Raw genomic sequence first — 22477 nt, forward strand, 5'->3', positions numbered from 1 at the left:
GGAATTTGCACCTGCTCTGCCTAGATAAGTATAAACATAGATTCCTTGTTTTCTTAAGAAGGCCACAAATATTGACGGATGCTAAGTACTCTCAGTTCTCTGAAAATAATAAGGACAAACCCAGAAGAGATAACATTTGAATCCCACTTGCTGTTGAACAGAGAGGTATTAAAACAAACAAACAATTACTAAAAAAGTCTGGTGTTTGCAGCAGAGGAACCATAGAAAAAGAATTACAAGCTTAATCTTGAGTGCAGAGCCTCCATATGTCTAGGACATAACAAAGTCTTTCTTTTCACAATAGCTATGTACTGGAAATAAATTTATTTCCCATATTCTGATGGGAAAGAAAAGCATGCACAAAAAATCCTTGAGGGAGAATATGATAGGATAAGGAGAACACTGTTGTATAAATGCAAACAGTAATATCTACTTGGGTCTAACAGTGGCAGAAGAGGACACAAGAGCTTCCAAACAAAGTGCTGGTCCAAGGGCAATTCCTTGTCAGGCTGTCAAGCTGTTGAAGCGCTGACCAAGGGCTATGAATAGCGAGAGTCAAAGGCAGCTGATAATTTTTGTTATATCTAATGCTCATCTTAACATGACTGCTTGTGTTGAAAACCATCTGCAGGTTTTGCTTAGCCAAAGGTAACTAACTTAACAGGAAGAACTTGCTCAGCTTGTAGACTTTCACAGAGCACAAACCACTCACACATCTGTTAAACCTAAGCAGCAAACTCCTTTAATTCACAGAGCATCACTGTAAATTGTAATGGTCGCTGCAAAAGTTAAAGATATAACAGACATTATGGCCACACCTACTGCAGTCTCATGCTATTTTCACTATCAGTCATGTTTTCAGGTCCATTTATAAGAATTATCCTTTGTCGTTACAGTCAGAGGGATGACTTCATCCATGTCACAGTATCCTATTTGAGCAAAAAAGTTGTGGGACCTAACTAGTCTGTGGTCTGAACACAGTTGAAAAGCATCATTTCCTCTAAATTTTCCCTTTCTCTCCGATTTTCTTGAATTGCTATTCAAGTTTCAGTGCAACTTTCCCCCAGTTTGCTAGACAAAGGCTTTCCAAGTAAGATGCAAATTAGGGTAAATGAACCCTAAGGAGGATGACTGAATTTTTCACTCCACAAGTAGCGCTACAGTGATGAATGTCCAGCATATAACTCTTGCTGGATCTGAGCAATCCACATTTATGGGAAAGCCTGTTCAGCATTTGATATTTGTGCTGATTTGATATTAACTGACTTTCAGTCTCTAAGTTGTTAGATGGCCAACTACACAATGGTTTTCTAATACTTCTTCAGAATACTGAGTACTACTGCTGACACACACTTTATCTGCTCCAAACTTTCCCTCTCCCATATGAGGAACATCCCTATCTTGGAGTATAGGATACACACTACTGAGCTACAACCTTAATCTATTTATTAAACATAATATAGTGATATACTCTAGTAGAATAACTTCACAATAACTGTAAAGGTGATAATAAAAATACAAAAGAGAAAATGCCAAAAGTAAGGTTGCTCAGGCAGACAATTACATTATCCATATGGTTTCAGTTCAAGTGTAATAAAATTACTGTTCTTTAGATGGCATTAACAAAGTTATTACATTTTATAATGTGAACGTTTGTTTTCTTCTTTAAATTAATCTCACAGAGTTGTTATTTTAAAGCCACTTCCCTTGTATTCTACTTACTAAACTCAGAACAGAAGTTTCTGAAACTCTCAAAATACCACACAAATAGCCTTATTTAAAGATCCAGGCCACACAATATTCAGTAAACAAATCTCTGCTCTTTGAGTTAAAAAAAGTAACTGAACGAAGCATACAACTGATAAATATTTTTTTTTTTTTTGCCAGAGATTTACATGGTTATCAGAAAACGCTGTGAAGTTCAATAATGTAATTTCAAGACTGAATTTTTGTTTCGAACTCCTGAAAGATCATCCCAACAAGCTAGCACACTAGTAGCATACAGAATAGAAAGAAAAGCATCTTCTATAACTTTAAATTTGTTAAACATAAAATTCTTCATTGTTGCTTTTTAAGACTAAAATTTTAGACAGGTTGAAAAATCTTTTCTCTTGAAGAAAATAATCAGAAATTTTTCACAAATCATCTGACAGAACATGCCCTGGGCTAAATCACAAAGGGAGCCTACTATAGTCTTGAGTCATATGGGATTTTGATTGTTTTAAAGGATATACTAGAATCCACTATGGATCACTAAGGGTTTTAACTTTTACATCATTTATTCTTATTAAGGGATGATAAAGGAATTTCACGGTTTCTTAAATCAAGTTTACTGAAGAACAGATACTGAGAAAACTTAGTTGTTGATATGAGCTTGTCAGTATCCTCCAAAATTAAATTCGGGCAACTTCTAAAAATATATAAAAATAAGAATTTTTCAATAGAGACGATCTAGATACAAATTAGCTTTTTTTCTTTGAACAAACCCTGCCTATTTTGAAAACAGGTGGCTGAGATAATGTTATCTATACAGGAACAGAAGGATCTCCTGACACTTTCTAGATGGAGAAAAAAGACCTATTAAAAACAATCCCTATGACTTCTTACTAGTGGCATTAAAATGCCATATAAAGCCTCCCAGAAATTCTGCTACAATCACGAAATCACTTGTCATTATATCTTGCTGACATACTCCAAACCACGAGACCTGATATCACTATACCATTCATAATCAAACCTTTCAGTAACAAGAGTTCTCATGTTTCAACACAGATTTCAGAAAGGGGTCTAAACAAATCATTTCATGGGTGAACAAAGTCACACTTCAGTTCACCTATGTTATTCTATATGAGTTGTCAAAGTAGTCACCGCACATTTACACCTGCTTTTAGAAGAGAAAAAAAGTTTTTCTCAGGTTCTCAGGATTTCTTTAATAGTAATTTGCAGAAATTCTGAAACTTTCTTGATTAACAAAATAATCACTGAACTTGTGTATGACTGAACTTCATTGCACAAGTTGTCAAGTTACTCAAAATGTTAGTGTACAAAATTACACCAATCCCAACTACTCCATTGCATTTCATTTACTATCAACAAAAAGATGGCTTTTTCTTTTGCTGACAACAGGACAACATGTAAACAACAAGGCAACCGATATGCTATTTATTTTGCAAATCAAGTGCAATAAGACTCTCACTCATTGCAATATTGCATATACGATTATGACTGAATGTAATCAAGAATAATACCACATAAGTTTTTAAAGCTTCTCAAATAGAAGAACCTATGTGGTTTTAGTCACTATTTTTTTCCCATTTAAGCAGTTAAGTGAATGCATTACTTATTATCATAAGATATAGGATTATCAAGATAAAAGATTGCACATCCTTTGTTCTTCAGCATCACTTACTCAGTTTCCCAATTTTGCAGTAAAACTGCACCTTAGCAGTTACAACCCATATGTGCTTTATCATACACATGAATCTGTAACACATTCATGTAAGAAATCTCAACAATTTCAAGTAATTACTATTAAGTCAAATACCATCTCTATCAATCAATTGTAGGCTTCAAAGCTAATTTGCAAATAATAACTTCCATAACACTACCTGGATAATTAAAGAAAGCTAATGCATAGTACCTAGGAAGTATTTTCCTATAGTGTGACTGACCACTGAAGATGATGGTTATTAGGCTTGGCCATCCATCATAAGTCAAAACAAGTTTCCTTTTACTACATATTACACTTGCATTCCTATTCTTGTTAACCTTGAATGCAAAGCACGAACATCTACTCTTTGAGGCAAACAGGGCAAAAAGGGAAGAAAAAGACTTAACTTTCATGATCCATAGAAATCATAGAAGTCAGGCTTTAGAGAAATGGATCTTGGAAGGAAGAGAAATTTAAGACTAACAAAAGGACACTTCTAGTTTCTGGTACTCAGTTCCCCAGAACAATTTTTATAGATTTCCTGTTGGTGTTGTGCAACCAGCATTCAGCAGTCAAAAAGATGATAGCACTAATGAGTTATCTCAGTAGCACACACCTTACTGCAAAATTTGAGGAACACTTTGCAAAATGTACCTAGAGACAGAGTGGCTAATGTTGCAAAAAAGAAAATTTGTTCAACTGCATATTCTAAAAATGAGAGAGAAGGTTGCAACAGACAACCATAATTCCATGTATATTACTAAAGGACAGCTACGTTCATGACAGTCTGTAGAGTTCCAAAGCCCTACAAGCATCAGAGTTGATGCAGCAACTCACCTACTCAATAACTTACTCACGCAAAGCAATGGGATAAAAGAGATTTTTCATCTCCCCCTGCATACATCAAATGCAGTCAGCTTGCAAATATCCTTTACTCTAAAATTCTTTCTCCACAATGACATGCAGACAATCTATAATAAATTTTTTTTTTTAATATTTTTATAATATATTTATTTATATTAATAGATTTTTATATGTTTAATAAAAGATAATACTTTGATTCACATATAGCCAAGACTTTAAAATTTTAAAAAAGCCTGTGCCAATAGTATACTCAGAGATCACATTTGTCCAAACAAAATCTACTAGGAAGGAGGTTTCATGCTGAAAAATGAAATGCAAATCATCTCTTAAAATTAAATATATGTGAAGACAACACTGAATTTTGGTATTTACACTGAAGATTATGCAATTCAGTGCTACTTAAATGGTACATAGAGAGGTCTGCCTTCTCTTCTAACCTGAAGTAGTGGTTTATAAGGATTTGTGAAGAAACAACCACATGACAGGGGAAGAATTCCTCAGAAGAGAAACTTTACAAGGGCTGATGCAAGGACACACATTCTGTAGAGAATAACAGTTTGGAGGAGAGAAATGAACTGGACACACCCAGCTACTAAAAGAAATACGGGTTATCACAGCACAGCATTGTGTCCAGATGGTACTACAAGCAGAAAGTTTAAAGTGCAAACTGCAGCATCAACTAGACATCTGTCTTTTCTACCTCCTACAGGGACACTGCAGCAAGTTTCTACCTTTTGATCTTCTGCCTGTTGCTAAGTTTGACAAGATTTGTAAGAACTTGTTACCCTCTCCTCCAAAAGCTTCCTATGCCAAATGGTTCAGTGTGTTCAAAAATTACTGAACAGGATCATAATTATGCCTAACTTCAGTGAAAAATACCACTTAAAAGTAAGAGAGTTAAGGCTGTAAAAAGTTTGAGGGTTTTAAACACCTTGAAAAAAAAAAACCCTGAAGTCTTCTTCATTTTGTACAAGAATCTTATTGGCAACACAAAGACAAAACAATGCCCAAGAAGTTTCATGAAGGTATTCTAATGACTTTTCAAATATGTGATGCTTTACCCAAGTGGTTTAGGACAACTTGAAGTCACTTCAGTACTTTGAGACAGCAAAGAAGTTTTCCCAGCTGGTAGTATCTTTCACTAAGCTGAAAACCAGTTTTCTTTTTATTACTTTATTAAACAAAAGAAAGAGCTACTACAAATAGAACACTGAAAGACCTATACAGAAACAACATAAAAATCAACTAAGGAGCTACAGCTTCACAAACTTTAGTCTTGCACAACCAAATAGAGGTTTCAGTCAAAGTAGGGCAATGCTTCTGGTTGTTCTGGATGCTGTGGCTTCAAATGGAAAGAAAATATGATCAGCTTATAAGTGATTCTAAAGAAGTTGGAATCAGAGAAATAACTTGTTATTCTACCGTTAAGGCAAAAGACCCTTCCAAAAAAAAAACCAAAAAACAAAACAAAACAACAAACCAAAACAAAAAAAAACCCTGGTTTTCATTGTCATTGAAAAAACAATCAAAAAGAAAAGTGTATTTAGGATGAGTGCTCAATAACACTTCTCTGCAGATGAATACAAGGAGTTCCCTGTGCTTTGAACCTTGGAGCCAAGAGATAACTGAAAAGTTAAGTACTAGTTGTGTTGCAGAACATCAGATGCACTGCATGAACTGTATTAGTAGATCTAAGAAAGTGAATTTTTTAAGTTTACTCTAATGGAACATCTCCCTCTATCCCATCACTCTGCCCCAACTTTCAGGTTATTCTACTGCTTATAGCCAAAACAGAACATGGCCCAGTTCTTTTTTCCAGCTCTTCCCCTTAACTCTGGAATGGGGACAGGACTCAAACAAAACTTTTTGGCTGTTAGTCTCTGCAGTCTGACCAGAGAAGCTCAATACTTGACAAACTGTAACAAAGAAAAAAAAAAAATTCAAATGCCTATCTTACCCACTTCCGCTGTATGGAAACTAAAATACTGGTCTCAGGAAGTGTGTTTTTCAACATCTCTGTTCAATTTCTGTATATTACCATGGAAATAGTAATAGTCTAATCTTGAAAGGACAGAAGGAGGTTGACATAAAAAAATGCAAGCTAAGCTTCCAGTACCCTGTTTTCTGGGGTGGGGAGAGGTAGGGAGTTTTTGGCTGGGTTTTGTGGGGGTTTTTGACTACAGTTTAGCTAGCTCACATATTTTACACTTGACTAGAAGGTTCATGAATGTAAGTAAACATTTTGGATATACAAAATGTTATCTGCACATTGATCAAGACAAGAAATATGCCTCTGTGCACAGGAGGGATTATTTAACAGGTACATACATGGAAAATGGAAAATCCTTCCAACAGAAAGGAAGATAGCTAACTTTAAAACTAGGTTAGTTGCATAGCAGTTGATAATTTATTCAGAATTAAAAAACAAAAACAAAAAAAAAACCCACCACACACTGGCAAGGTGATTAAAAGTTATTATCAAGAAAAATAAGATTCATAAAACATTTTTAAAGATCGTTTAGAGTAAGACTAAACATGAGACGCAAGCCTTTGTTTTATAACAGTAGATAGGCTAACCAATACAAAGACTAATTTGTTTAGTAAAGATGTAAAACGTGTAACTTTGTTACAACCTTCATCAGGCAAGGACCAACAAAGATAAGTATTATAGAATTACAAAAGAATCACAGAATGTTAGGGATTGGAAGGGACCTCGAAAGATCATCTAGTCCAATCACCCTGCCGGAGCAGGAACACCTGGATGAGGTTACACAGGAAGGCGTTCAGGCAGGTCTCGAATGCCTCCAGAGTAGGAGACTCCACAATCTCCCTGGGCAGCCTGTTCCGGTGTTCTGTCACCCTCATTGAGAAGATGATTCTTCTCAAATTTAAGTGGAACCTTTTGTGTTCCAGTTTGTACCCATTACCCCTTGTCCTACCATTGGTTGTCACTGAGAAGAGCCTGGCTCCATCCTCATCACATTCATCTGTAAACATTAACGAGGTCACCCCTTAGTCTCCTCCAAGCTAAAGAGACCCAGCTCCCTCAGCCTTTCCTCATAAGGGAGGTGCTCCACTCCCTTAATCATCTTCGTTGCCCTGTGCTGGACTTTCTCCAGCAGTTCCCTGTCCTTCTTGAGCTGAGGGACCCAGAACTGGACACAATATTCCAGATGTGGTCTCACCAGGGCAGAGTAGAGGGGAAGGAGAACCTCTCTCAACCTACTAACCACCCCCCTTCTAATACTCCCCAGGAGGCCATTGGCCTTCCTGGCCACAAGGGCACAGTGCTGGGTCATGGTCATACTGCTGTCCATCAGGACTCACAGGTCCCTTTCCCCTACACTGCTCTCTAATAGGTCTTTCCCCAACTTATACTGGAACCTGGGGTTGTTCCTATCCAGATGTAAGACTCTAAACTTTCCCTTGTTATATTTCATTAAATTTTTCCCTGCCCAACTCTCCAGCCTGTCCAGGTCCCGCTGGATGACAGCACAGCCTTCTGGCATATCAGCCACTCCTCCAAGCTTCGTGTCATCAGCAAACTTGCTGATAGTACACTCTCTTCCCTCATCCAAATCATTGATGAATATATTGAATAATACAGGCCCCAGTACTGACCCCTGAGGCACTCCACTAGATACAGGCCTCCAACTAGACTCTGCCCCACTGACCACGACTCTCTGGCTTCTTCCCTTCAGCCAGTTCGCAGTCCACCTCACTACCTGATCATCCAGACCGCACTCTCTCAGTTTAGCTGTGAGGATGCTGTGTGAGACTGTCAAATGCCTTACTCAAGTCAAGGTAGACCACGTCCACTGCTCTGCCATCATCCATCCACCTTGTTATGTCCTCATAAAAGTCAATGAGGTTGGTCAAGCACGACTTCCCTTTGGTGAAGCTATGTTGACTGCCCCTCATGACCCTCTTATCCCTGATATGCCTTGAGATGGCACCAAGGATAAGTCGTTCCATTACTTTCCCAGGGATGGAGGTGAGGCTGACCGGTCTATAGTTACCCGGGTCCTCCTTCTTGCCCTTTTTGAAGACTGGAGTAACATTTGTTTTCCTCCAGTCCTCAGGCACCTCTCCCGTTTCCCAAGACTTGGCAAAGATGATAGAGAGCGGTCCAGCAACGGCGTCAGCCAGCTCCCTCAGCACCCGTGGGTGCATCCCATCCAGACCCATGGATTTATGGATGTCCAGATTGCCTAACTGCTCCCTAAGGACTATATGAAGAAGGACCATATAAATCTACAAGATCCAAACCCTTAGAAATTCTGCCATCTTCTTCTGTAACATTGTTATCCCTATAAAACCTTATGTTTAATCTTACCCAGCCCTCCTTTTTGGTTCAGAACAAACTGAAGAGCATGATGTTTTAGTCAGTTACTTCCCGATGACCAAAGAAACAAGACAACCAAGGCCCGTATTTCTTAGACTTCAGTATTTTGCTCAAGGGAAAAGTGGTCACATCATCACTTGAAACTACTCTACAACTAAGGAAAGTCAGACTTGTACCTTACATGTATCCCAAGTTCATTTTGGCAGAAGGATATTAACTGATCATTTTTTCTTTACAACAAAATGCTACTAGTCTGCCAATCTAATAAGACTAATAATGCACGTTGGGATAACATGGTTTACCAATAACCAGTTGATTAAGGTATATGACTATTAGACACTGTCAGTAGTACTAAATTTTACTCAAAACTCCATTCTTAAGAATGGATGCATATAGAAATCCATATTACTATAGTCCAAAGTAACCTAAGTGTGTGCTGAGTTGACACATTTCTCAGGAGACTGCAGATGTCCAGAGCTATTGTTTTGGTCAAGGTGTCATGACAAAGGCAAAATATTCATTATAAAAATTACATATTTTTTTATGTAGTCCTGAGTACTTCTAAAACTAATATGCTACATCATATGAATCAAACAACTTTTATTAACTAGATTGTTCATTAAAATTACTGACCATTGAAAAATGTAGTTGTTTGTCAAGAATAACATTATTTATACTTGAAATTAACATTTCCCTTAGAACATTTCTAGTTAGATTTCTCAATAATCACCACTGTCACTAAACGTTTTTAATATATTTAAGCAGTAAGAATTGATTCATCTATTAGTACCAAAATCATGAGAAACCAAGTACTTAATAATTTAAGTTACACTGAGGAAACTATTGAAATTAGATTTTGAACATGCTTCCTGCTGCTCCCCACCCCAGGCAGCAACAGAAGAACAAGAAGATTGGCTTAGTATGGATCTAAGCACCCTTAAAAGAAAAATAATAAAATGCTAGCAGGCTGACGAAGATGACTCAGTTTGCTCACCTGATGTTTTCTGAACATGAAAATTCAGCCAATTCACTTCCTGCTCTATATGCTTCAATTTCTGACAACAGGGAATGAGAGGGGATGGCAAAACCTGATATTCTCAGAGAGTGCACCTGTATTGATGAAGCATTTTTAGAAGACCACATACATACTCTAACAGGGAAATACAGTTTCACTAACACTCTGAAGTTTTATGAATATATATTTAATTCTTCAAGGTAAAAGCATAGAAATGGCTCATTAGAAACCTTTTTCACTTCACGATCATGAGCAAAGTTGGTACTTGAAATGCTTCTCCTTCCTATTTTATCTAGAATTAATGATGAAGTCATGCCTTGCTACTCACAGGCCAGGCAGAAAAAGCTTGTTTTACTGAGGCATTTTTACCAAGCTATTCTCCATAGGCAATTTAGCTGAACAGGTGGACTGCGCATTCCTTACGCATCAAGGTCAGCAACAGTATATTGATATTTTATTTTTAAGCTACCATCACTAAGGCAAACATTTGTTTTCACCAGTGTTGTTTGTTGTTAAACTGTTTCTACCACTATTTTGAATTTCAGTTTAAGAAAAACCCACAAACAAGGCAATTTTTTCAATAGAAGACTAAATGCTTCTACAATTACTCTGAAGCAGTGCTACAATATGTAGAACACTGTGGTTCTTCAACGTTTGTCAGCTCAAGGCAACCTGAGAGCACTTACAAGTGACCTTTCATGACTTCAGAAAAAGTATGCTAAATTTCTACACTCCTCCCAACTACACCCTCAGAATGCTAAGTAACACACTATGAAGTAAAACAAACTAAGAAAAACTCCTGCATTCTTTCTGGGTTTTGTGGAAAGTAGCTCAGTTCTTTGTACTTATCTCTTTTTAGTGCAGACTCCATAGCTTGCAGCTTGTTTCTTTCAAGGTATTTGCTGCAGCTTCTTTGCCAATGGACATCCAGGGAAACACTGGATGTTGTTAAAAAACAAAAAACATGCAAAAACCATCCTTCAGCTTCTTTGACTTCCACCCTTGGTATTTATATTTGCCAGGTTGCCTGTATATACTGTGGCTGTTTTAAGCTCTTTTCACTTTGTTACCACCTACAGGCATCCTTCCTTGACCAGCTACACAACTGAGTTTTGCTTCTACACATACTCACTGTTCCATTAACACGAGGAAGGAGACCCACAGGTTAGATGTTGTCATAAAAATTGATTTTTTTTCATTCAACAACACAAGTGTAATATTCTAGGACTTCAGACTAAGCACCTACCCCTCACTCACTAACTAGCTTACGTGATAGATAATAGCAGACCGTAAATCGTATAAAGGTGAATTAGATAATTTAATTTTTCACAATGCAGGAGTTTGAGAACATTAAATAAATATGCGTCATACAACATACAACAATTAAGACACAATTTACAGACAAGTACTGAAGATGTAAAGAATTTACACAGCTTCAAAAAGACAAATTCATGGAAGAAAAGAAATCCATCATTAAGTATATATTAAAAAAGTGATCCCACTTCTGTCTCAGGAGGACTTGAGATGCAAATCACTGAATGGTGGGAAGAATACATGAGATTACTCTTGCGTGCAGCACCTGCAGGCAGCATCAGACAGGGTCAGAAACACCTTTGACTCTTATATTCATAGAATCATAGAATGGTTTGGGTAAGAAGGGACCTTAAAGATCTAGTTCCAACTGCCTCCTCCTGTGGGCAGGGACACCTTCCAAGGGACCAGGTTGCTCAGAGCCCCATTCAACCTGGCCTTAAATACTTCCAAGGACTGGGGCATTGACAACTTCTCTGAGCAACCTGTTCTAGCATCTCATCACCTTCATAGTACAGAATTTCTTTCTTATTTTCAATGCAATCCTACCCTTTGTCAGTTTAAAACTGCTGACTTTTGTCCTGTGACTACAGGCAAGCCTTGGTAAAAAGTATCTCTGTCTTTCTTATAAGCTCCCTTTATATATTGAAGGGCTGCAATAAGGTCTCCCCAGATCTTTCTCTTCACCAGTCTGAACAACCCCAACTCCCTCATCCTTTAGAAGGAGACATGTTCCAGCCCTCATCTGGACCCGTTCTAACAGGTCCCTGTCTGTCTTCTACTTGAGACTTCAGACTGGACAAAGTACTACAGATGGGGTCTCACAAGAGCAGGCAAGAAGGAGAGGATCATATCCTTCAGCCTGCTAACTGCACTTCTTTCTTTGCACCTTTTTATGCAGCCCAGGATACACTTCCTGGGATGCAAGCGGACATTGCTGGCTCATATCCAATTTTTTATCTACCAATATCCTGAAGTCTTTCTCCACGTGGCTGCTCTCAATCCATTTGTCACCCAGTGTGTATTGATATTTGGGACTGTTTCAACACAAGTGCTGTACCTTGCACTTGTCCTTGTTGAACCTCATGAAGTTCACACGGGCCCACTTCTCAAGCTTGTCCAGGTCCCTCTGGATGGCATCCTGTCCCTCAGGTGTGTCAATCACACAACTCAGCTTGGTGTCAACCACAGACTTGCTGAGGGTGCACTCAAATCCCACTATGTCATTAATAAAGATATTCAACAGTATTGGTCCCAATGCAGTCCCTTGAGAGACACCGTTGATTACTGATCTCCATCAATAGATTGAGCCATTGACAGCAAGTCTTTGAATGCAGCCATTCAGTCAATTCCTTATCCATCTAATAGTCCATCCACAAAAATCCTTATCTCTCCAATATTATCACATGGGACCATGGCAAAGGCCTTACATAAGTTATTGTAGATGGTATCAGCTCATTTTCCTTTATCTACCAACACACTCGCTCCATTGTAGAAGGCTGAACTATTTGCTCTATGTGAAGCTGTGTTGACTGTCTCTAATCACCTCTCTGTCACCCACATATCTTGACGTAGCTTCTAGGAGGATCTGTTCCATGATCTTACCAGGCACAGAGGTGAGGTTGACTGGCTGGTAGTTCCCAGGGTCCTCCCTTTTACCCTTTTGAAAACTGGGTGTGATGTTTCCCCTTTTCCAGTCACTATGCCTGAGTTACATGTATTTAATCTTATGTATCATTTTATTCCTGTTTGAAGAATTTGGTACAATGTTTCAAACTCCTCAGCAAAGTTTCAACTAGAATTATAGTAATATCTAAATGATGTCTTCAGTCTTTGAACAGCAAGTCATAGAACTAGTGACTGTCACACAAGAAGAGTTACTAAAGAAGGAAAGAGAAAGGCTTGAAGACAAGATGAAGTCAGATGAAGACAAATGAAAAACGGCACAAGAAAGCAGGAGGAGACCTGGAGGTACTGAGAAATTGCATAACTACTCATAGTAGTGCAATGAAGGTAGCTGGTCAAAGAGAGAAATTCCCTAGTAACTCACATTACTAGAGAGTATGAAACAGAAGTGCAATGTTCATTATGTTTTTAAAGGCCTCCAATAAATACACTTGGTATTGGCCTTCATTGTCATTAGTAACTGTTTTAGGGTACACAGCACATCCCTGCAAAAGACTTGAAACTTTCCAGTTTCAGTATTGTCAGGCAACAGACTGTTCCACTGAACAAAGGGAATCCCTCCAGGTTATTTTGGTGGATGAACTCCAAATTCCCCATAATTCAGGCCATGTCACCATCCATCTTAAACAAAATGGCTTGAACTTGAGTTGCAAGGTGCTGGAATCTGGTGACTTTTGCCTAACACAACTAACAAAGCTTGGACAAGTATATATAAAAGTAACATTTTTTCACTATTTTTAAAACAAAAGTCTTTCATACACTTTTGGATGGGAGAACCACCTTCATCATGACACAATGAAAATACTTCAAGATGTTTAAGTAAGATAGATAGAAGTCTGATCTATTACTTTTTTTTTTTTTCATAGGGAACAGGGAATTATTCTGAAAAGACATCCTTTCCACCACCACCACTAGATTCCCACTGTAAGCAAAAACCATGAACAACTTCAGAACAAGCTTGCAACCTCTTCTGAAGGCTCCAGTGAAAGGAAACCTACATGCAAAACACAAAACTTTTACAGGGAAGCCATTAATACTCAGCATTTCAACACAGTTTAACCTGTCTCTTTTTATCCCACCGCATATTCTTCAGCATCCACAAATGTTCACATTCTGTGCTGTTCCTAAAACAAATATACTCCAAGCCAAATGTGCTGAGGGACAAAGAAACAGTCCACTAAATGGAAATGATTTTATGAACAATATATTTTTCTTAAAACCATTAAACCCAAGACAAGTTCCTTTCACATAGACACATGTTGTCAATTAACACATCCACACAAATAAGAGGGCCTGAAAATAAGCTTTAAATGATACCTTATTTTAAGAAGGGGATGGGGGGCTGAGAGGACAGGAATCCTTTGAACTTGTATCTACAGCTATCACAGCAGAAGTCTTGAAAAAAGGCTTGTCCCCAAGCTCATAAGGGCTAAAGTCAGGAAGTCACCACATATTGACATTAAAGGCTATCCTGTTCCATAAGGAATCGTGTATTAAACAACAATTCACACAGCACAGGGGAAACACCATTTACTTTGTACAGAACTAGGTTGCTTAAAGGCCATGACAAGTACTGATCACACAGCAAGGCAGGTATTGGTAGATTCCTGCATGTTCAAGTAAACACAGTTGCTTTTATGTAGTCTGTTATTTGATTAGCTTTTAATTAAATAATTGCTTAAAGATCTAGTTTTAAGGCTCAGATACTTGGTGTCTATCTTCTCATCCAGCTTTCTTCTGTACATTTAATTACTCCTTTGACTGACACTTTGTGCATCTCAAAAAAAAAAAAAAAAAAAGAAAAAAAATCAGAGCACAGAGTGATGTGGACTGTGGACTGGAAGGGACCTCCAGAGGTCATCTGGTCCAACCACCCTACTCAAACAGGGCCATCAAGAGCAGGTTGTCCAGGACCATGATGTCCAGACACCTTTTTAATATCTCCAAAGAAGGAAAGCCCACAACCTCTCTGGGCAATCTGTACCAGTGCTTGTTCACTCTCACAGTAAAAATGTAGTTTTCCTCTACATCATTGATATAGAATGAGTTTCCCTCAGGCCAGAAAGTGAAAGGGTGTGAGAATTTCTCTGCTTTGTTCTGCTTTTTGACCACACACAACATAAAATTCAAGGTGTAATACTTACCATGGTTTACAATACAGGGGATACACCTTGTTACTCAAAGTTTCTGGTTGCAAAGGTTATAAAAAGTAGACCAAAATACAATATTTACTTGAAGATTTTAAATGTTTTTCTTCCCAATGGGAAAGCTGTCTCTTCTGGAATTTAGAATCTCTTTGACAAAAAAACAAACAAACAAACCTTTCCCAAAATAGTTCTATAGCTTAACATTCCCATAATAATTTTAAGCTAAGAATTTTTGTTATTTGCACTTAGAGTTCTTTACTATTTTATTTGCTACTGAAAAACTAAGACAAAGTTATTACTAAATCATCCCATTGTAGAAACAACTATGAAAACCAATGTTGATGGAAGATAAGTACCACTCAAGTAAAATAACAGTTTTTTCAGACAAACACTTATTGCAATTTCTTTTTCCTGAAACTCAGCTGGCTTGATCAGTTGGGTTTGCTTAAAGGACAAAGTAACCTTTTTTTTTTTTCCCCCTCTAACAAAGTTAGTGCACCTAAGCCAATTCATGGGATGAGTCCTTCACTCAGTCTTTTCCCTGACACTTTCTGGACATCCTCCACACGGTTCATTTCTAACACCTATTTCTAGGGCTCACGTGTAACAAATGATCCACTTCTATAGAGTTCAAATAATGTGTAAAAGATTTCACACTGACAAGCTTAGGTACAGCAGAAAAAGAATGGAAATATCATTTGGCAGATGTTGAGGTAACAGAGGGCTTTATATTTTTAAAAGGCTTCCTGTGACAATAATAGCAAAAAATATTTCAAATAAAACCCAGAAAATCCAAGGAAGTTGATAGCTCTGATCAAAACAGCTTATTCTTTATAACAGGCAAACAACATTTAGATTTTAGCATGTTTATAATTTTCTATTTCATAATCACTCTTTCTTTGGGTACGTAATATAATATTAAGGGCTGCACACCATGCTCTTCACTCTGCTTTCCATGCTGCCATGTCTCCTATTCCCAAAACATGGCTTCAGGAAGTTTCACAGGAGAAAAGTAAAGATAAATATGAGAAAGAAATCATAACTAATCTCTCACATTCTCAAAGTTTGTTCTTTCTCTATAACCTCGAGAAGCCCTGGAAAACAAACAATACCTTAAATACGAAGGAATGGAGAAAAAGCTGGAGGACTCACTGCTGCTAGCATAAAATTATAAGTGCTGTGGAAACAGCCGTAAGGCCTACCTGAATTAAAGAAAAAAAAAAAAAAAAAAAAGGAGGAGGGGAATTCAATGATCACAGAGCTTCAGTTTAGTTAACATATGAACCCTGTATGACAAGGCTTGGCTTCTCCAGGACCATACTTATGACTCATTTCCCTTCTTTCATCCTCAGCTACAAATCTCAATCTCTTTATTTTCCAAAAGACTTAACATGCAAGCAGACGTGCAGCCAAAATAACTGAGCAGACAATATTCAGAATCTCTTTTTCTAATACCTATTAGTGTGGACTAAACAGCTGTACACTATTACTAAGCAAGAAAAAAAAAAAAAAAATGCATGCAGCGAGGTTTTTCCCGTAACCCTCAAACCTAGGCTGTTCCCAAAGCAGACTTCCTATGAAGAGCCTCCAACAGAAGCAGGAACTTCTAACAACAGTAGCCAACCAGCACCTTCCCATTAAGAAAAACATTTTCCAAGGCAAACTGGACTGCAAGACATTTAGCACCTGCACAGCTCCACCTAACTGAAACTTCTTTTTGAACTATTAGAGCTAAATGCAAGGTCAAGATTTTAATTCTGATTACCCAGATTAACATTTCTGTAACACTCCTCATGTAAGCCAGGTTTAGTGCATCCAATCCAGCTGTTAGCATTTCAACATGCCATTCAAGTGCTGAAGAGTACCACAGCAAATGAAATTATCCCACAGGCCGATTTCTCATTATCAAACTACATGTAATTTCCTCAAATGTGTTTCAACTAAAGGCAACAATGCTTTGCACAGTTAAGCATTTTTCATCTTAGCATAGAATTAAAAAAAAAAAATTAAGAGTCAATATGATACTAACGTTTGTTTATGCAGACTGGACAGTATTTGAACATGAGGTTTTTCTTACAGTTTTATACTAAAAACCTGTGTCTATAGTCAGATTGTTGTTAATACAATAGTTTATTTTAACTACTACAACAGAAGACTTTTACTTGTATGAAATAAAACCAAGGTCACATAAGCAGTTATTAAACTGGCAGAGAGAACCCCTAAATCAAGTTTTACCTGAAATGTTAAAAGTACGCAAGTTTTACATGTAGAATTGCCCCTCTGGGACACTACAGAGACCTGGCACAGAATTTACTTTAGGTCTAAGGTCCATTATCCAGCCTAGAGCTTTTTAGTAGCTCCTTTCCCAACTATTAAGACCAGCATAACCAAACAGGCATTTCATCATACATATCAGAAGTTCATCAGCAAGTACTGAGGTACAGTTACCAGTTGTTTTTATTTTTTAAAAAAGTCACAGGAACCATGCTGCACACAATCATACCTTATTTCACTCAATCTATTTGCAGAACTCAAACTTCTAAGGGAACAACTTCAGGAGTTAGTGCAGAATACAATCAACCGTTCCATACAAATGCATGCCATGACACAAGATACCACAGTTCACATGCTGTCACTTTTCTTATCCTACATCCCCCATGCAGAGACCAGGAATACTGCCTGGTTGAAAAAAGCTTGTTATTGTTTTTTAAACATATCAAACATCTAACAGTAAAGTCTCATGTTAATTTCCAAAACCTACAAGTCTTTAACAAGATGGAGAACAGGATCATTTAAGGATACTTTATCAAATACAAACAGTTCAATTTCAATTGACACAACTGGTGATATTAGCTCAATGTTTAGAAGTGTCAGCTATTAAAAAAAAAGAATAATTTTAGTGGTAAGTATAAAGTATTTCCTCACAGTTAAGGGTTTAACATTTACTACAGAAAATCCTGGGAAAAAAAAATATTAATTTAAAACAGTCTGGTATTCTTGCACAAGTGAAAAACAAACTGAACAACCACCAAAAAACCCAAACAAACCCAAAACTTTGTCAGACCACTCACCTGCAACACTGGTAATGGTAACAGGAACTCCTTGAACTTGAACACCTGCAGCACCCAGGTTGGCAACACTTACTGTTTGAAGATTAGGTACTGAAGCAAGCTGGGCAGCGTTCAGAGTAATGGGGGTACCAGCAACAGCCACTGGTGCAATCTGGGCAATGGTCGTGCCACCACTTGAAGACACTGGGGTAATGGTTAGTTGTTGGGGTAACCCAGCATTTTGAACTTGAAGATTTGAAAGGCTTTGCAGGTTCTGAACCTGTACAGTTTGCCAGCTGATCTGCCCTGAAGGTGTTAAAGTTGGAGCCCTGATGAGCACCTGAGTTGGACTCACTGCCTGCAGCTGAACATTCTGCAAAGGCTGCTGCTGGATGGTCTGTATAGTCTGCCCCGACTGGAGCTGAAATGACTGCGGGGGAATGGCCTGAATGATCTGCTGTTGAGGCTGCTGGATCTGTATCTGCTGCAGAATAGGCTGACCTACGATTTGGACCTGCTGAAGGGAACCTGACTGATCCTGGACATTCTGAAGTCCATTGGACTGAAGTTGACTGGAGCTCTGGGCTTCAGAGTCTGCTGTAGCGGTTGACTGAGGTTCTTCAGTTGTCTGCTCCGAACTGCTGCCTGCTGTGCTTGTGTACTGGCCTGTTTCTGCAGAGCTTACTAGCGTGTCACTGCTAGTTAGAGATGTTGAGGCAGTGGTTGTGGAGGTGGAAGATGAGGAAGGAGACTCTGGCATTGTACTACCAGAGGCAGAAGTGACAGGCGTAGACGCTAGCTGATTTCCATTGGAAACTCCACTTTCAGTAGACTGGCCAACTTGACCCGAACTTCCTCCAGCTGCCACATTGTTTATCACAGGCAGTGCCAGGGTTACCCCACCAATGTTTATAGGTAACGTTGTTACAACTTGCGCCTGAGTACCAGGAATAGTTTGCAGTTGCAGCGGTATGGAAACACCAGGCCTAATTTGGACTGGAACTGTCTGATTTGCTAGGTTTTGAGCAATAACATTCCCTGAAGCTGTCCTATTCGCAGTTGTGAGGATAGCTTGATTATTCCCTGCAGGAATAAGCTGAATTTGACCCTGTATGTCTTGTAGACCAGTAGTATTAGATGGATTGATCTGAAGCTGTTGACCTTCTGTTGTCTGAATCTGTGGGATGACTTGGTATTGGACGCTACCGCTTGGATTTTGTACTTGAATTACCTGGAATTGTCCAGGGCTAGTTGCAGAAGAATTGCCTGATTTGGTTTTTGAAGGAGATGTACTTCCATTGTTACTGCTGGAGGGACTTGCTGCACTTGAGGCAACGGAAGATCCTTGTTGAGTAACATTATTTTCTTTTGAAGCAGAAGGAGCAGCAGCCACAAGCTGCCAAGCATTTCCAGCAAGCTGAGTTGTTACCAGTTCTAACTGCTGTGGTTGATTCTGAAGCTGCACCAAACCTTGATTTGGATCTATAATAATCTGCTGCTGTCCAGTTCCTTGATTCTCACCCGGAGTTCCTATTTTGCTGCAAGTGGCTGCTAGCAAAGCGAGAGGTGAAGGCTGAGAATCCTATCCATTAAGAAAGAGAACAGAACAGATTCAGGAGAAGAGCATGAGTACGAACCATTAGAAATTAGCATTAAGGTTGACACAGGAAACAGAAAAAAAAAAGTGCTTCTGCACAGAGACCAATGTGATACAGCTCTGAAAAAGGAAGTATGTATTTCTGTAAATAATCTTTAAACATAAACCTCCCAATTATCAATGAATATGTGACAGTCAGGAGCTCAACTGCATCCTCAATCCAGTCTTTTTTTTTTCCCTCTAAAATAAAGGAAAAAAATTAAAGTGCTTCTATTACATGGAAAGCAGCTGATCCTTGCAAAATGCAATTACAAAAGCCATGTCTAGGCAGTAAAAATATTGCACCCAACCAAATATGTTTCATCCAACCCAAAGAAAGATGCCCTGAGCAGGAAATGCTATTAGTTGAACATTTAATCTTAAACGCTAATAGTTTAGGCGCTTCCCTATTCGGGTATGCGTGCTTTACCTGTGAGCCTCCAGTTTTCCCTTTTTTATTATTATTGTTGTTATTCTCTGCCTCGGGAGATTTCTCTCCCTCTGTGGGCATAGTTTCCTCCTTCTTTTGATCTGCAAAAATATCAAGTGTAACAGGTTAATTATTCACCTTCATTTATACAATAACAAAAGCTACGAGCATATCCTTTTTGGTTCCCAGCTTGCCGCCTTTACCTCTTCATAAAAACAACACTGGAAATCATTATTACAAAAGAACGAGTCCTAAGAAACGTGGTTTGAAACCCAACCCATGGGGGCTGGAGAGTTAACACCCAGAAAGGGGAGGTTTGGTTTCCTCTCCCAGAGACAGCAGGAAAAAACCACCCACAACCCTCCTCCTCCTCCTGCCCCCTAAAGCATCGACGGCCACTGAGTGGCCGTCGATGCTTTAGGGGGCAGGAGGAGGGCTGTGCATGGGAGGGAAAGAGGGAGGAAAAGAGGAATGAAGGAGGGAGGGATGTGCACAGGAGGGAGGGTTAAGCGAAGAAAGGGGGAATGGAGGAGGGAGGTACGGAGGAGGCAAGTCGGAGGGGCAGGCTGGGGAGGAACAGAAGAAAGGGGGCATAAGAGGAAGCAGTGCGGATGGGTGGAGGGGCAGCAACAGACGAAGGGGGTAAGAAGGGGGAGCAGCACGGAAGAAAAGGGGGAACCCGGGAGGGCGGGATAGAGGGGGGATGAAGGGTAGAGGGAGGAGCGGAGGGAGGGAGGGGTGTGCACAGGAGGGAGAGGGAGGGGGTTACATACCGCTCATCCCGCATTAATGCCCCGCTGAGGCGCCGCTTTAGGGGGGAGGAGAAGGAGGAGGAGGAGGCGGAGGGTGGGGTGGGGGTAGCGGGGAGAAGGCCGGTCGCAGCCGGAGCTGGGAGGAGCGGGACGGCCTATTTTTCCACGAATGGCCGCCGCTGGGCTGTGGCGTAGCTGCCTCTCTCTCCGCCCGCCGCCGCCGCCGGCCTCAGCCCCGCCGGCTTGAGTGACAGCTGCGGGCCGGCCGGGCGGCGAAGGGGAGGGAGGGCGAGCGGCAGCGGGGGCGGGGCCCGCCGGGGCCCAACTGACGCCCACTGAGCAGGAAACCGAGCCCAGCCGCCAGCCTCTCGGCCGCCCCTCTCCGCCTCAGCCGCGCTCCCCACGCCGGAGGCAGAGGAGGCGGGGCGGGGGCGGGACGCGGCGCCCCGGGAGCCCGGCCCCGGCAGGCAGCGGGGCAGGCCCGGGCCCTCGTCTTCCTCCTTCTCCTCCTCTTCTGGCCGCGCGCCGGGCCAGAGGAGGCGTGGCTGCCGAGGCGCGCGCTTCGGGGTGGGGGCGGGGGCGGCGGCTGCCCACGGCGCGGGCGGACGGGCCCGGCTCCCGCGCTCGTGCCGCTCTTGACAGCGCGAGGGGCGGGCAGGCGGAAGGCGGGGCCCGGCCGCCGTGGGGCGGGGCCCGGCAGAGCCGTAGCCCCTCGGGCTGCCTGCGGCCCGCCGCGGCTCGGGAGCTGATTGACAGCGCCCGCGCGCCGGCCGACAGCAAATCCGGCGAGGGGTAGGCGGGGGCCCGCGCAGCGGCTGGCCAATCGGGTGGCATCTGCCCGCCTCGCGCGCTCCTAACTGACAGCGCGCGGGAAGCCGTACCGCAGCTTCCTTTGAAGAGAGGCTTTCTCCCTCCGCGCCGGACCCCGCTGGCGGCCCCCACCTCTTCCCCGTCCCGGCCGGTAGAGGCAGGAAGAGAAGAGACCCCCGTGATCTCCACACAGCAGCTGGGGCCTATTCCCTCCCGTTCACTCCGCTACTCCTTTGTAACAGCCTTCCGAGCCAGCCCCTGCCTGCGCGCCTGGCTCGCAGGGACACGGGGGACGGGCGGCCCATGGATTTCTCGCGCACCTGCTGGGGATATTTCCCGCAGCGGGGGGCGAGGGGGCGGGAACTGGCCTTCTCCTTTCCCACTGGCTCAGCTGCGGCGGCGGGCGCGAGCGGCACGCCGGGATATGTAGTTCTCGGAGGTGGCGCATGCGCAGGGAGGGCGGCGGGCGTTGGGGGAGGTGCGGGGGCCGCTCCCCGGCAGGTGCCGTCAGCCAGCGGCGGGGGCTGGAGAGGCCGGGAAGGCCGGGCGGGGGGAGGGCACTTCGGGTCAGGTTGGGTCAGGTCAGCGCTTTGCGTAGCCTCGCTGCAGGTTCGCAGAATCCGTTGTGGTGGGCTAGGCTCGTCGCTGCTGGTTGCATTAAAAACGGATAAACTGTGATGTTGGTTCTCTCTCGTTCTTGTATTGCGTGTTCCGTGTGGGAGCAGGCCCGTCTGTGTGTGTGAGCGGGTGGTGTTGCCCACTCAACCTGCCTGGTTTGGAAAAATACCTGTGTGAGCCAAAACTGTTTGTGGCTGTGGTGTGGTGCAAGAAATGGTGGGTCTGCAAAATTTATAATAGCAGTTTGGCAGAGCCCATTAACCCCATTTGAATGTGGAAGAAATTTGATGGCAGTGGTGCATATATGCAGCTCTATCAGTTTAAATTTTTTATACTCTGTGCACAAATTCTTTGTCCAGTCATACAGAGCACCTACTAACCAC

At 41.2% G+C, this 22477-nt stretch overlaps 1 protein-coding gene across 1 annotated transcript in view; it reads right to left on the reverse strand.

The window, feature by feature from the left end:
* SP4 (Sp4 transcription factor) overlaps positions 1 to 21191 on the reverse strand; it is a 28101-nt gene extending 6910 nt beyond the window's left edge. Inside the window, exons 1-3 of the mRNA XM_082043927.1 lie at positions 20688 to 21191; positions 19915 to 20015; positions 17870 to 19430 (exon numbers count right to left, since the gene is read on the reverse strand). Coding sequence (XP_081900053.1) covers positions 17870 to 19430; positions 19915 to 20015; positions 20688 to 20694 — 1669 coding nt within the window. The 5' untranslated portion in view covers positions 20695 to 21191. The remainder of the gene's footprint in view (positions 1 to 17869; positions 19431 to 19914; positions 20016 to 20687) is intronic.
* Between the last annotated feature and the right edge of the window lie 1286 nt (positions 21192 to 22477).

The sequence above is a fragment of the Streptopelia decaocto genome, assembly GCF_964273445.1.
Source record: "Streptopelia decaocto genome assembly, chromosome: 2".
Taxonomy (NCBI): domain Eukaryota; kingdom Metazoa; phylum Chordata; class Aves; order Columbiformes; family Columbidae; genus Streptopelia; species Streptopelia decaocto.